General features: G+C 50.9%; 1 protein-coding gene across 3 annotated transcripts; it reads right to left on the bottom strand.

Moving 5' to 3' along the window:
- Positions 1-107: 107 nt before the first annotated feature.
- Positions 108-4789, bottom strand: SMPD1 (sphingomyelin phosphodiesterase 1, acid lysosomal). 3 transcript variants are annotated; one of them, XM_011954312.1, is made up of 6 exons: positions 4186-4789; positions 2936-3708; positions 1716-1887; positions 1412-1488; positions 1065-1210; positions 108-928 (listed from the first exon to the last, which is right to left on the bottom strand). In XM_011954312.1, the coding sequence occupies exons 1-6, from the start codon at positions 4489-4491 to the stop codon at positions 888-890; spliced, it is 1515 nt and encodes a 504-aa protein (XP_011809702.1). In that variant the 5' UTR covers positions 4492-4789; the 3' UTR covers positions 108-887. The 3 variants fall into 3 exon arrangements, with proteins under 3 accessions (XP_011809702.1, XP_011809700.1, XP_011809701.1); XM_011954310.1 differs by having other exon boundaries at positions 108-908; XM_011954311.1 differs by having other exon boundaries at positions 108-908; positions 2936-3705.
- Between the last annotated feature and the right edge of the window lie 9832 nt (positions 4790-14621).

Here is a 14621-nt window from a genome sequence, read left to right as displayed (position 1 = left end):
GTACCACACCATCAACCCCATTACCCTGTGCCTCAGTTATGATCTTGCTCCAAAGATCTCCTTGCCCTGCCTGCTTGAAGGAAGAAATTGGTACAGTCACACAGGGGTCTGGAGTCCAAGTCTCTTATCTTTATTTTAACAGACTGGCGGGATCAGGTTGCAGCAGCAGTACAGGGTTCCTGGCTGGGCAGCACAGGCCTGGGGCGACAGCTCCTGTCTTGACTATCCAGGGCAGTGTCAACTTAGGCCTCTATTCCATGGCTGTGAAAGGACAGCAGCCTCAAGGCAGTTTAGCTCCTGGGCACAGGCAGCCAAACCCCCTCCCATATCCAGCTAAACCAGCTCCAAGAAAGGATAAGGTCCTGTTTCCCCAGCATCCTTGGGGCCCAGGGACTGGTTCTTCCACTGGATGATCTTGCCTGGTTGAACCACAGCAGCATTTGGGCTTTTTCATCCTTTCCTACATCAAGAACTTTCCCAAATGTGGGCCCTGGGACCCTAGCAAAACAGTGGTCTTGGCCACAGGCTCTGGGCCTCTGGGAGGCTCCCATCTAGCATCAGGTGGCGGCACAGAGCAGGGCTGTCAGCACGGGCAGAGAGCTGGGCACAAAGAGTAGCCAGACGGCAGGGTGTGCCACAGGGCTCTGAGGGCGGGTGGCCCTTATGGTAGAGAAACCAGAAGGTCTGGAAGAGTTGCATGTTGCCCCGCATGCGATATACCAGGTTGTGCCAAGCGGTAGGCAGTGTGTTGGGCAGCCCATAGGTTTCTCGAGCCCTGTAGAGAAGCTGCCAGTGCGGTATAGCTCCCAGTGTGTTCGCCTGGGTCAGATTCAGGATGTAAGTCTCATGGTCCAAGACTACATGAGAGCTCCCGGAGTAGTTTCCATCTATTTGGTACACGCGGTAACCTGCAAGGAAGTGGGACTGACTGGAGGGGAAAGGAGCAAGGGCAACTCCAGGGAGGGGCCACACATCCTGCCCATGCTTTGCAGGCTCTGGCTCCAACCTCCTTCCTCTATCCCACCAACTCCAGGATAAGGGAAGCTCCCTTCTGCCTCACTCACCAGGATTAAGGCCAATGTAGGTAGTTGCACTGGGTGCCAGGAAGGCTACAGCCAGCGGCCGGCTCAGAGTCTCTTCATCATAGAAGACCTCAAATTCATCCACATGAGTGTGGCCAAAGAACTGAGCAGCCAGGGTGTTCTCATACCTGGCCAGAAGATACTACATTCAGAAGATTCTAGGGTGGGTAGGAAGAGATCTAGGGAGATAGGATGCCCTCTTTCTCCAACCTGTCCTAGTGAGGAGTCTCCCCACTCCATGGGACAACAGGGATGGTGAGATGCTCAAGGGAATCTTCAGCCTTCAGACACTCACCCTGTCCCTACTCCCACCCTCATCTCCCTCCTACCTGGCTACAATTCGGTAATAATTCCAGCTCCAGCTCTTCAGACAGTGCCCTGGGGGAATGTGGCCAATTATATGCACCTAGCAGGGAGAGTTAAGGATGGTAATCAGGGCATCCAGGGGTCCAGGCAGCCCTAGCTAGAGAGGGGGACTGAATGAAGGCTTTCAACAGTGACCATGGGCTGAACCCCCAGGGAACACTTGTTGGGAATGCCAGGAAAATCAAACTTCTCTGCCCAGAGGTGCTCCAGCTCGACAGAAGCCTGCTTATCCCCCAGCACCACTGTGTTCCCACCACTTCCCCTCACTTTGTCTCCTCGATCCTCAGCAGCCTGAAGCTCCCCCACCAGCCACTGGAGCTGTCCTGCAGGATCCGTGGAGTTGATCAAGAGCCAGAAGTTCTCACGGGAACAAAAATTCATATTGAGAGAGATGAGGCGGAGACCGGGGTATGGGGAAAGAGCATAGAATCCCCCAATTCTGAAACAAAGTAAACATGAGAGGTCAACACTTGTTCCAATCCTGTTCCTCCTGTGCTGGGCATTTGGGTGGAGGGTAAAAGCATACATGACATCTTCCCCACCTGCAAAGAGCTCACAGTCTAGCCGGAGACCAAACAGTTCTAATTATTGGGTCTGTGTGACACAAAAGAAAGGCTCTGAGGGCAGAGGACTCCAGGAGTATGGTGGAGGGATAAGAGTGAGCTAGAATGGGAAGCAAGGGCCACACAGAGGGAAGATGACATGAGATGGATAAGGTGGGAAAAATTGGAGCAGTTAAAAAAACGGGAAATCAATTCCAGAGGGCCAACATGAGCAAAGACACAGCTGGGGCATGGAGAGGTTATGCTGCCAGACCTTTGAAGGAGGGTGGCTGGAGATAAGAGTAGAAAGGGAGAGCTGGAAGGCCGGGTGCGGTGGTTCACGCCTGTAATCCCAGCACTTTGGGAGGCTGAGGTGGGCAGATCACGAGGTCAGGAGATCACAACCATCCTGGCCAACATGGTGAAACCCCATCTCTACTAAAAATATGAAAATTAGGGCGTGGTGGCATGCACCTGTAGTCCCAGGTACTTGGGAGGCTGAGGCAGGAGAATTGCTTGAACCTGGGAGGTGGAGGCAGTAGTGAGTTGAGATCGTGCCACTGCACTCCAGCGTGGGCAACAGAGCAAGACTCCCTCCCTGCCCCCCTCCAAACAAAAGGAGGGCCTGGAGCAGTAGCTGACATCTGTAGTCCCAGCACTTTGGGAGGCTGAGGCAGGAGGATTGCTTGAGGTTAGGTGTTTGAGACCAGCCTGGGCAACATAGCAAGATCTTGTCTCTACAAAAACTAAACTAAAAAAAAAAAAAAAAAAAATAGCCTGGTGTGGCAAGAGTAGAAAGGGAAGATAGAGTCAGATTAGGGGAGCCAAGTGAAGAGCACTAAGGACTCATGCTAGAGCAATCAGAGACAATGCCCCAGGTTCCCTTCTCCCTTCACTTTCATTCACCTTTTTTTCCCTTCCTGGGTTTCCATGGATGATAAGTACCTGAGGGTGCGCAGGGCTTCAGCAGGCAGCCAGGGCTCCCAAGCCTTGGCCATCGCTTCGTAGAGCCAGCGGGAGGAGTGGTTGCCCTCAATGAAGGGGGGAGGGAAGCTATTGACGGGTGTGCTCTCGTGGTTGCCCACAGCAGGGTACACTGGCACTGGCCCCAGGAACTTCCTCACAAGTGCTGTGACAGTGGTCAGGGCCCGCAGCTGGTCCTGACGAGTCTGGTGCCAGACATCATGTGCAGGGATGTCTCCCGTCCAGTACACCATATCAAAAGGGCCGGCTGGGCCCAGCCCACTCAACAGGCTTTCCAGGGTCCTCAGGGGCAGGTCACACTTGCTGTATTCGCCCCAGTATCCAGCACCTGGCCGGGACGCAGGTGGCAGGCCAGAACCCTGGCGGCAACACAGTGGGTCAGCACAGTCAGGGTTCATGCCCTCCAGGTAGTCATGATCCCAGTGCAGGTCAGTGAGGAAAAGGATGCGGCTGACAGGGGCACCTGGGGCTGGGGGGCTAGGGGGCTTGGGGGGCGGCTTTGGCACAGTAGGCAAAGAGATGTTCCAAGATGAGAAAATGTCCCAGTGCCCACAGGTGGAGCCCAGGAGCAGGCCGCAGGCCTCAGATGGGCTCAGCACTGAGCGTCTCCACACCTCCACCATGTCATCCTCAAAGAGCTGGACAATGGATTGGCACACGGCAGGTGGTGCTATCTTCAGCAGATTGCATAGCTTGATGGCCATGGAGCCCACGCGAGCCACATTGGGTTCCTTCTGCAGTGGGAGGAGTGCATGGTGAGAAATCAGAGGCAGAGCAGAGGAACCAGGCCAACCCCTGGCCACCACCCCTTGGGCTTCCATTTCCAAACTGGAGCTGGGCAGGACTCAGTGCACCATGGTGAAGAAAGCTCAGTGCACACCTTTGCCTTCCAGATATTACCCTGTAACTCAGGCAGCACCAGGCCATCACTTCCTCTTTAGCTCAGCAGCCTGTGGCATGAGGCCTTTGCTTGACAAGCTGACTTTCTCAGGCACTGTCTGCATTATTTTCTTACTTCACAAAGGTCACAATGGGGTGGTGGTGGCATGTAGCCACAGGTGTCCCCAAAGGGGAGCAAACTCAGTGACGGATTGTAGATGCCACCCTCTCCATCAGGGATGCATTCTGACCCCAGGGCACCAGCATCAGCCCCAGCCCCCAGCCCCAGCACTCTCTTCGGCCTCCTCCACTGCAACCCCTTCAGCGCTCACCTTCAGCCCAAGGTTGATGGCGGTGAAGAGACCTTTGCAGACTGGGCAGGTGAGGTTCCCCCACCCAAAGACATCTCGGAGACGGGGCACTATGCGATGTAACCTGGCAGGATGGCCTTGGGGAGGAAGAGGATGAGCCTCTGCCGGAGCCCAGAGAACCAGAGAGTCAGACAGGGCCAGAGCCAGCGCCAGCAGCAGTACCAGGCCCATCCAAAGGAGTCCGGGGGCTCCGGAGGTCCTGTCTTGTCCCTGCTCCCGGCCGGACCTGGGGCGGCTCTGGTGGGGTGACGCTCCGTAGCGGGGCATTGTTAGGCTTCCTACACGGGGCTGGTTCGTTTGTCCCGTCCCCACCGGCCTGGGCCCTAGCTGGCCCTCAGGGCCCTGGGCGGCGCTGGGGACACCCGATTACCCTTCTCTGTAGTCGGCTGACTGCTTCGCGGCCGGCCGCAAAGCAGCTCCGCCCCTTCCTCTTCCTCTGATCTCCAGCAGCTGATCTCCCGGCGGCCGGCAGCTGTCAACGCTGCGGAGGCTAAGCGGGCTGGGCGCTCCCGCGACCGCCCCGATTCCGCCCCCTCTCCCTGCCCCCCGCCCTGCCCCAGGGCGCAGGGGCCGTGGGGGTGGGGACTCTCCCTGAGGTCACCAGGGGCTCGGCCTTGAGGTCACAGCCGCGGGAGGCCGTGCTGGTGCTTTGGGGCTCCATGTGATGTGGTTGGTGAAAGACGCCTCCTTTGTCCGAATCCGAGCTCAGATTCCCGGAATAGCTGCCAGACCGACCCCAGCATTTAGCTCGGGAAAGGAGGGTAGGAGAGAGCAGGGCCGGCAGGATCCTCCCACTGGGTGTGTTGCCTCTGACAGGAAGGCGCCTTCCCTCGATTTCCCATGCTCTGCCACTGGCACCAGCACCCTTGAGTCACCGTGAGAATCACTCACCTTTGATTCAGATGAGTAAACCAAACCTTAGAGATGGTGAAGAGACTAGGAAGCCCTAAAGACCATATAGCCATGGGGCCAATAACATGTGCTGGAACCCAATTGGGTCTCCCACCTCCGTGTATCCACGACAGGAAAAGCGAGCATTTATGGAGTTGTTTACGATGTGCCAAGCACCAATCCAGGCACTTTATAATTAATAATCTTCAATTCTCACAACAGCGCTAAGAAGTACCTATTATATTGGGGCCCAGAAATCCATACCCAAAATGTGGTGGTTTGACTTACTAAGTTAAGCCTCAAGGTCTCTCTGACCTTCCTACGCCCGCCCCGTTTCTCCCAAAGCCTTTACCTAGCGTCCAGACCCATCAAAAGGAATAATTGTTTTTTTCTTCCCCTCCCTATAAAACCAAGAATATAATCACACCTGAACAGACCCTTTCACATGATCATCTACTAGTTAATCTGTTCCCTGATCCATTCCTTCTCCCTCAGCAGAATTCCTCTTCCCCTCACTCCCATAACCTGCTTTGCCTGGATGGCACATAAGCTTCTGAACTCAGTTGGGAAGTGGGTAGTCACTCTGGTTGCCCGGGGACACATTAATAAAATTTGTATGCCTTTTCTTCAATTAATCCGTTTTTTGTGGGTTGATTTTTCAGCAGAATTTCAGAGGGTGAAGGGGAAGTTTCCCTTGGTCACTACTGTAAAGGTAAACTGAGGCTGGAGCCGAACCAGGCATGAAGACACAAGGCAAATGGCAGTGAGAATAGCCTTTATTAGGGCTTATGGGCGAGGTTCCTCGGTCCAAAGGTACGGGCCGAGGAAGTCACACTGAGGGAGGAGGGTAGCCTGAGAGGTAGGGAAGCTGGTTGTGCAAACAGCGCCTGGGGGGTCTTGAAACTACTAGGGCAGGAGTTGAGTAAGGGTCATGAGGAAGGGGTCTTTGGAAACTGTCAACCGAAACTGCTGTTTACGAACTTGTGGAATGCAGGTGAGCTGCAGGTCATGGGGGAGTGTGACTACCCAGCCGGAACTCTGATGCATGTAAGTCTGCAGGTGTGTACAAGGGCGAAGGGAGTCTTTAACAAAAGGCCTGCTACGCTGGGTAATGCCGCCATGTTGGGTCTAGATTCCTGCCTAACATTCCGACCTCTTTCTAATAAGAAAATGGGGCGATGTGTTCATCTGACTGCTTCCTGCTGGTATGGGTCATCGTGGGGTTTTTCGGAGGTCGGAACTCGGGTATAGGGGTGGAGCAGCATCTGATTGAAAGTGACCTGGGAGATTTCTTTCATGCGGTTCTGGATGAAGCGGAGGACACAGGGAGCTATGAGGAGCAAGAAGCCAATGATTAGTAAGGGGCTTCGAAAGGGCAGGACTTAACCGGCCACAGACGACTGCCACCACCTAAGTGAGGGCCTCTTAGGTAAGTTCTGTGCCAGCCACCAGGGCTCGCAGACAAGGTTGCCAGCCCTGGACTGTGGGATCTAACTGCTTGGAGAGATAGGCCACAGCCTGGTATGTGGATCCAACAGGCTGGGTTAGGAGGCCAGTGGCTACCTTCTGGCGCTCCTCGGTGAATAGATGAAAGGGCTGAAGGGGGTTGGGGAGAGAGAGAGCAGGGGCAGAAAGGAGACAGTCCTGAAGCTTCTTGAAAGAGTTGGCAACCAAGGAGGGGTCGGACAGTGGTCTGGTGGGTGTCTCCCTGGCAGCCTGGTAGAGGGGCTTGGCTAGGACCCCAAAGTTGGGAATCCAATGCCTGAAATACCCTACCAGTCCTAGGAAGGACAAGATCTCTTCCGCATCCTGAGGAGGCTGGAGAGTTTTAATGAGGCTTATTCTATCTGCCATAAGGCTTTTTGTAGTGGGTGTGAGTAGAATGCCTAGGTAGGTGACAGAAGGGGTGCAAAGTTGAGCCTTAGCCGGGGTAACCCGATAACCTCCGTTGCCTAGAAAATTTAGAAGTGTAGCACTGTCTGCAAGGGAGCACTTCCAGGAAGGACTACATAGTAATAGATCATCTACGTATTGTAGAAGGGTGCTATGGGTTAGGGGGCAGAGGAAGATGTCCTGTGCCAGTGCCTGTCCGAAAAAATGGGGGCTATCTCGGAACCCTTGAGGCAAGACAGTCTAGGTCAACTGGGAAGAAACATGAGTGTCTGGGTCCTCCCATGTGAAGGTAAACAGAAAGTGGCAGTCTGGGTGTAGAGGGATGGTAAAGAAGGCATCTTTCTCATTGATGAAGCGTAGGTCTTGCACGAGGCGATAGGCCCCAGAGCTTTTCCGTACAGGCAGGATAGGAGTATTGCATGGTGAGTTGGCAGGAACTAGAATGTGCTGTCAGAGCAGGTGTGTAATGATAGGTTTTAGTCCCTGTTGGTGTTCAAGGGAGATGGGGAACTGGGGTCTAGAGAGGAACTTGGAAGGGTCTTTTAGCCGGATGTGGACCGGAGTGTGGTGCTGGGCAATGATCGGGGTAGAGGCGTCTTGCACCTTAGGGTTAATAGGGACTGGAAACGGGAGTGGGGGGTCAGCCTGGCGGGGTTTGTCAGGTGAGAGAAGGGGGAAGAGGAATGTGAGGTGTGGGGAGGGGTTGGGTCGGAAGTGAACTGAGGCCCCTAGCTTGCAGAGGAGATCTCGTCCTAACAAGGAGACTGGGCATGAAGGAATGATAAGAAATGAGTGCGAGAAGAGGGAGCCATCCAGGCAGCAAGACAGAGGAGGAGCCTGGTGGTAGGTGGAGAGAGTGCCGTCAATTCCCATGACTGTGACAGTGGAGGGGTGGCTGGGGCCACTGAAGGAAGGCAAAACAGAGTAGGTAGCCTCCGTGTCCATAAGGAAGGATATGGACTTAACTGCTACCTGGAGCATAACCCTGGGCTCGGCGAGAGTGAGAGGGGTCCCCGAGTCTGGGCCTCTTCAATCTTCGTTGGTGTCGAGGAGCTGGAAGGCGCCTCCAATACCTGGAGGAGGGTCGTCATGTGGAGACGCAACGACTGTCCTTAGGTCGGGGCAGTCTGACTTCCAGTTGCCCATCTGCCGACAGTTCGGACAGGGGCAAGTTGGCTCCTTTGGGTTAGGGCACTGCCTGGCCCAGTGGTTGTCGTTGCCTCACTTGAAGCAGGCACCAGGTGGCGCTCGGGTAGTACCTCCTTTCTGGGAGCTCCTGGAGCCAGCAGGTCTCAGGGCTGCTACCAAGGCCTGGGTTTGGAATTGTACCTTCTGTTTTAGCCTGGCCTGTCATTGGGCCTCAGCTGCTTCTTCCTTGTAGTTGTAGACCTTGAAGGCCAGTTTGACTAAGTCCTGGATGGGAGTTTGAGGGCCTTCCTCTGCCTTTAAAAAATTTTTTTTTTGGATATCAGGGGCTGACTGAGAAATGAAATATGAGGCCAAGATGGTTCCTCCTGCAGGGGAGGCAGGGTCAAGGCGGGTGTACTGAATAAGTGCCTCAGTCAGCCAGTTAAGAAAAACAGCCAGATTTTCATATGCGCCTTGGACTACCTCCTTTAGTTTGTTAAAGTTGACTGATTTGTTAGAGGCTGCCTGCATGCAGGCAAGAAGGCACTGAACCATCATGTCTCGGTGGCAGCGGCCTGCCTGCCCTACCTGGTAGTCCCAGTCAGGCTCAGCCGAGGGCACTGCCTCAGTGCTGACTGGCATGGCAAGGTCAGTTAAATGAACCTGATTAGCATGCTGCCTGGCTGCCGCTAGGATGCGTTCCTGCTCCTCAGGAGACAGGGTTGAGGTCATAACGACATGAAGGTCATGCCAGGTGAGATCATATGCCTGGCATAGATACCTAAACTCTTTGATATAATGAGTAGGATTGGCTGAAAAGGAGCTTGCACACTCCTCAACCTTAGACAAGTCTGCCAATGAAAACGGCACATGGACCCGGACTACTCCTTTGGTGCCTGCCACCTCTCGTAAGGGACACAGGAGGTGGGTCCTGGACTGAGTATGGGCTGAGACAGGTGAGGAAGGGGAGGAGGTGGAGGTAGGGGAGACAGAATCTGTCAGGTTTGGTAAGGGCACAGGAGCAGGGGAAGGGTGGGGAGGCGTTGACGAGGACAGGGATAACAGTGGGTCAGGGTAAGGAGGAGGTTGGGTAGGAGACTGGAGGGGTGGCCGGGATAGGGTGTCAGGAGGCTCAGAAAAAGAGGAGGAATCATCCCTCTCCTTGCTCGAGGGAAGAGACTTTGCGAGCAGAACTTGAGCTAATGAGCATTGGGCCCAGAGATCTGGGCAAGAACGCAAGTCCCAAAAGGCCTGAACATAGGGTATTTTGGACCATTTGCCTAGTGTCTTGCAGAAGTTGGTCAGATCTGCAAGAATGTTAAAGTCTAGAGTGCCTTCTGCAGGCCACTGAGACTGATTATCCAATTTATATTGCGGCCATGCTATTGTGCAGAAGAAAATGAGCCACTTTCGTTTTATGTCTTGGTTGAGACTTAAAGTCTGGAGATTCACCAAGTGGCACCCCAGAGGAGATTTTCGGTTTGGTTTGGACTGGGTAGTTCCCATGGTCTCAAGGCAGGCAGTCCGGAGGCAATGGGAGCGTCCTCCCACTGTCACGTGGAGTGCGGGGTACGGTGGCTCCCGGGGAGGTTGGACGTCTCCTAGTCCCCGGTGCCGAGGTCACAGCTGACCAGAGAGAGCCCCTGATGCGGCCACACATTTTGGACAGGGACTCCCAGAGGGAGCCTTCAGGACTGGGGGATAACTTACCCAGCAGTGATCGAATTGAGTCAAATTTGGTGAGAGGGCTCCAGGCTTGAAGAGGGGATCCCGGCTCGGGGAAAGGAGAGCCTGCCCGACCCAGCAGGAGTCCGGGGAGGGGGTCTCCTCCCAGGTGTCGGCACCAAATGTAAAGGTAAACTGAGGCTGGAGCCAAACCGGGAATGAAGACACAAGGCAAATGACAGTGAGAATAGCCTTTATTAGGGCTTGTGGGCGAGGTTCCTCGGTCCAAAGGTGCGGGCCGAGGAAGTCGCGCTGAGGGAGGAGGGTAGGTGCTTCTTATAGCCTGAGAGGTAGGGAAGCTGGTTGTGCAAACAGGGCCTGGGAGGGGTCTTGAAACTACTAGGGCAGGAGTTGAGTAAGGGTCATGAGGAAGGGGTCTTTGGAAACTGTCAACCGAAACTGCTGTTTACGAACTTGTGGAATGCAGGTGAGCTGCAGGTCATGGGGGAGTGTGACTGCCCAGCCGGAACTCTGATGCATGTAAGTCTGCAGGTGTGTACAAGGGCGAAGGGAGTCTTTAATAAAAGGCCTGCTATGCTGGGTAATGCCGCCATGTTGGGTCTAGATTCCTGCCTAACAACTACAACTACTATTATTACCTCTCCTTACAGATAGGCTGAGGCACAAAGAAGTTAAGTGGCAGAACAGCAATTAAACCCTAAGTTGTTTGGCGAGTGCTTCTGAGGGATCCTCAGAGCTATCAAGTACTGTCAGTTCTTTCCTTTGATAATTTTCTACAAGTGTTTTTTTTCCCCCCAGTTCTGGGGACATCATCTCAGATAGAGTACTCACAGTAATCATTACCATGCATTTTTAAGATTATGTACTATGAAAAGAACAAAACAAAAACCATTTTATCTGAGGAAGATGAGCCCCTTTAAACTATCAGGCCCAGAGAGGCATTTAAAATGCAACAACAGTCACTCTCCCTCTTCTTTGAGCTAAGTAATTATCTTTTGAAACGACCTGCTATGCTAAGTAGCCATTAAATGCCATACACCTGATAGTTCAACAACGTATAGCCAAGCACTAAACAATGTATAACCAGTGTTATTTCTGTAAACAATGAGAATTCCTGATGAACAACTTTTGTAATCACTTCCTCTCCTAATTCATCTTTTTATTCTTTACAAATGTGAGCCCCTCTTTTGTTGTCCAGAGCACTCCCCTGAGACAACTTGCAAGTGTGCCCTGGGTTGCAGTCCTCAACCTTGGCCCTTGGCCTGAATAACCCTCTACAGGTACTTTTCTGAGGACTCTGCATTAACTTAATCCCCACAACAAAGTCAGGAGTATAATTATCCCCATTTTACAGAGAAGGAAAGTAGGATTAAGTAAGTGGCTCAAGATCCCACAGCTAGCTAGTAAATGCTGGAACAGGAATTTGAATGTGTCAATCAAAATATGCCTGAGACAGGTCTCAATCAATTTAGAAATTTATTTTGCCAAGGTTAAGGACATGGCTGGAAGAAATAAACATGGAATCGCATAAACAGTCTGTGGTCTATGGCTTTCTCCAAAGATGGTTTTGAGGGCTTCAATATTTAAAGGGGAAAAGTGAACTGGAGGGAAAGAGGAAGGGTATGGTAATCCACATGTCGCAAGAGAAAAGGAGCAGGTAGGGAAATACTCAATTATGTATTCGTCTGGCACTTTACATAAGATAAAGTAAATATGACTCTGGAGATATTTAACCTTTTGTTTTTTTGTTTTGTTTTGTCTGAGACAGAGTTTTCACTGTTGTTGCCCAGGCTGGAGTGCAATGGTGCAATCTCAGCTCACCATAACCTCCGCCTCCTGGGTTCAAGTGATTCTTCTGACTCAGCCTCCTGAGTAGCTGGGATTACAGGCATGCGCCACCATACCCGGCTAATTTTGTAAATATTTAACCTTTTGTCTGTAGCTATCTGCTTAGGAACAAAAGGAAAGGCAGCTTTTTGCATGATTCAGTTTTCAGTTTATTTTTTTTCCTTTTGGCATAGTGAACTGGGGTCCTGAGTTTTTATTTTCCTTTCACAAATGCAACATTCTGGCTCTATTCTTTGCTGTGTGGGGATCCATTCAGAACACCAGAGTTGGTATAACAATTATTTTAAGCTGAAGATATTTCAGATTCAATAGATGCAGAAATAAACCTTCTGGGAGCTTTCTTCATCTGATTAAAACTTCTGGGAAATGTCGACCTAAAGGAAAAAATCTAAGGCAAACTTAATGTAAGTGTAGCAGGACAAGCTGCAGACAAAACCCCTCAGACACTGAGTTAAAGAAGGAAGGGCTTTATTCAGCCGGGAACTTTGGCAAGACTCACATCTCCAACAACCAAGCTCCTGGAGTGAGCAATTCCTGTCCCTTTTAAGGGCTCACAACTCTAAAGGGCTCTACTTGAGAGGGTCGTGTTGATTGAGCAAGCAGGGGGTTCCTGACTGGAGGCTGCATGCACTGGTAATTAGAATGGAACAGAACAGGACAGGGATTTTCACAGTGCTTTTCTATGCAATGTCTGTAATCTATAGATAACATAACTGATTAGGTCAGGGGTCGATCTTTAACTACCAGGCCCAGGGTGTGGTGCCGGGCTGTCTGCTTGTGGATTTCGTTTCTGCCTTTTAGTTTTTACTTCTTCTTTCTTTGGAGGCAGAAATTGGGCATAAGAGAATATAACGGGTGGTCTCCTCCCTTGTTTATACAGAGTTTATTTGGGCCAAGTTTGAAGACTGCACTTGGAAGCGAAGATTCAATTTGCCCTGAGTATATGCTCCCAATTAGCAGAAGTCACAAGTGGGTTTTTAAAGAAGAGGCAATTCCTAATGAGGACTAACCTCTGATTTTTTCTTATCTTGCCCAAATTCCTATTGAAAGGGTCTGAGTAGTCATGCCCTACAAACCATAAATTCTCATCAGATGGGTTTTATTTAACCCTATATATTGTGACTGACTTTTCAGTCTGACTCTAGCATAAAATTACATGACAAAGAAGAAAATAAAAATATTTACCCCAAAACTTGTTTCTTTGCCATATATATATATATATATATATTTTTTTTTTTTTGGTTGGGGGCTGGGATGGAGTTTCACTCTTGTTGCCCAGGCTGGAGTGCAATGGGGTGATCTCTGCTTACTGCAACCTACCCCTCCCAGGTTGAAGGGATTCTCCTGCCTCAGCCTCCCAAATAGCTGGGTTTATAGGCACCCACCACCACACCCAGCTAATTTTTGTATTGTTAATAAAGATGGGGTTTTGCCACGTTGGCCAGGCTGGTCTTGAACTACTGACTTCAGGTAATCTGCCTGTCTTGGCCTCCCAAAGTGCTGGGATTACAGGAATGAGCCACCTCCCCTGGCCACTTTGAAATGGCCCTGCAAAGTTGTCCTTTATGGGGGAAAATTTACATCTGTAAAGAATCTCTAATAACACAGACAGATCTTTTTCTTCTGGGCCCTCCCAATCCTGAAGAGACTAACTGAGAGTCTAGCACCTTTTAAAGATCTGAATAGGAAACATTATCAACTGTTGTCTCTAAGGGCAGCCACTGTGAGACTTCAAAGAACCTTGGTCTCCACAATCTTTTATCTTAACCTGAACATTTCCTTTCTATTGATCCCAGGTCTTCAGACAAACTCAACTAATTGTCAACCAGAAAATATTTAAATTTCCCTATAGCCTGGAAGCCCCCCTCTCCCCTGCCTCACCACTTCAAATTGTCCCACCTTTCTGGACCAAACCAGTGTATTTCTCAAATTTATTTGATTGATGTGTCTCATACATCCCTAAAATGTATAAAACCAAACTGCACCCTGACCATCTTGGGCACATGTTCTCAGGACCTCCTGTGGGCTGTGCCAGGGGCTGTGGTCACTCATTTGCTTCAAAATAAATCTCTTCAAATATTTTAGAGTTTTACTCTTTTCATAGACACTAAGTTGTTCACCAAGAATTTACATAAAAATAACATAAGCTATTGATTGACTATACCTTGTTCTTTGTATCACAAATCCCAGGAATGTGAAGATAAAGGGTGAGGCATGTCTGACTAGGAACAAACAATTGCATCCCAATTCTTGGTTTTGTGGGAACAAGCGTGGGGGTAAGGGGTGGAGCGTATGACTGAAGCCCCATACTCATGTCTCTCTGGGCCTGATAAATTTTGCATACCTCAAATAGTTCAGAGTGCTCTGAGCTATTTTTCTTTTATCAGAAATGAAGACTGCCATATATGTCCTCTTCAGCAAGGCTTCCACTCCGAGGAGGGAGACCAAGAGTAAACTCAACATAAATACCCTTTCCAGGGGAGTTTAATGACTCTGAAGAAGACAGAAAGACCACTCATGCTGGCATAGACCACAGTATCACACACTTTCTGGTCTGACGTTTGTTCTTTTAAAAACCCTTTTGTCTTTCCTTAAGAAACCTCTTTCTGCCCTAGAACTTTCCTCCCCTTTCCATTTCTCCTACTAAGTTAGATGTGTAAGCCTGCCCTTCCTTCCTTCCTTCCTTCCTTCCTTCCTTCCTTCCTTCCTTCCTTCCTTCCTTCCTTCCTTCCTTCCTTTTTTTTTGAGACAGAGTTTCACTCTTGTTCAGGTTGGAGTGCAATGGTGTGATGTCAGTTCACTGCAACCTCTGCCTCCTGGGTTCAAGTGATTGTCCTGCCTCAGCCTTCTGAGTAGCTGGGATTACAGGCATAAGCCACTACTTCGGCTAATTTCAACCATTTGATGAGCCAGCTACTTCTTTTGTGGTTCCCCTGTGCATACGAATAAAC

This window comes from Colobus angolensis, unplaced genomic scaffold, assembly GCF_000951035.1.
Source record: "Colobus angolensis palliatus isolate OR3802 unplaced genomic scaffold, Cang.pa_1.0 Scaffold381, whole genome shotgun sequence".
In the NCBI taxonomy this organism is placed as follows: domain Eukaryota; kingdom Metazoa; phylum Chordata; class Mammalia; order Primates; family Cercopithecidae; genus Colobus; species Colobus angolensis.
This window is presented reverse-complemented; position numbering and strand designations above follow the sequence as displayed.

What these genes read in the sequence shown, in the direction of transcription:
- SMPD1 (XM_011954310.1), bottom strand. Translation starts at nt 4,491, where the DNA reads ATGCCCCGCTACGGAGCGTCACCCCACCAGAGCCGCCCCAGGTCCGGC. An exon ending in CCATCAACCTTGGGCTGAAG is followed by an intron (nt 3,709 to 4,185) that starts GTGAGCGCTGAA and finishes CTCCCACTGCAG; the next exon opens with AAGGAACCCAATGTGGCTCG. An exon ending in TATTACCGAATTGTAGCCAG is followed by an intron (nt 1,211 to 1,411) that starts GTAGGAGGGAGA and finishes TCTTCTGGCCAG; the next exon opens with GTATGAGAACACCCTGGCTG.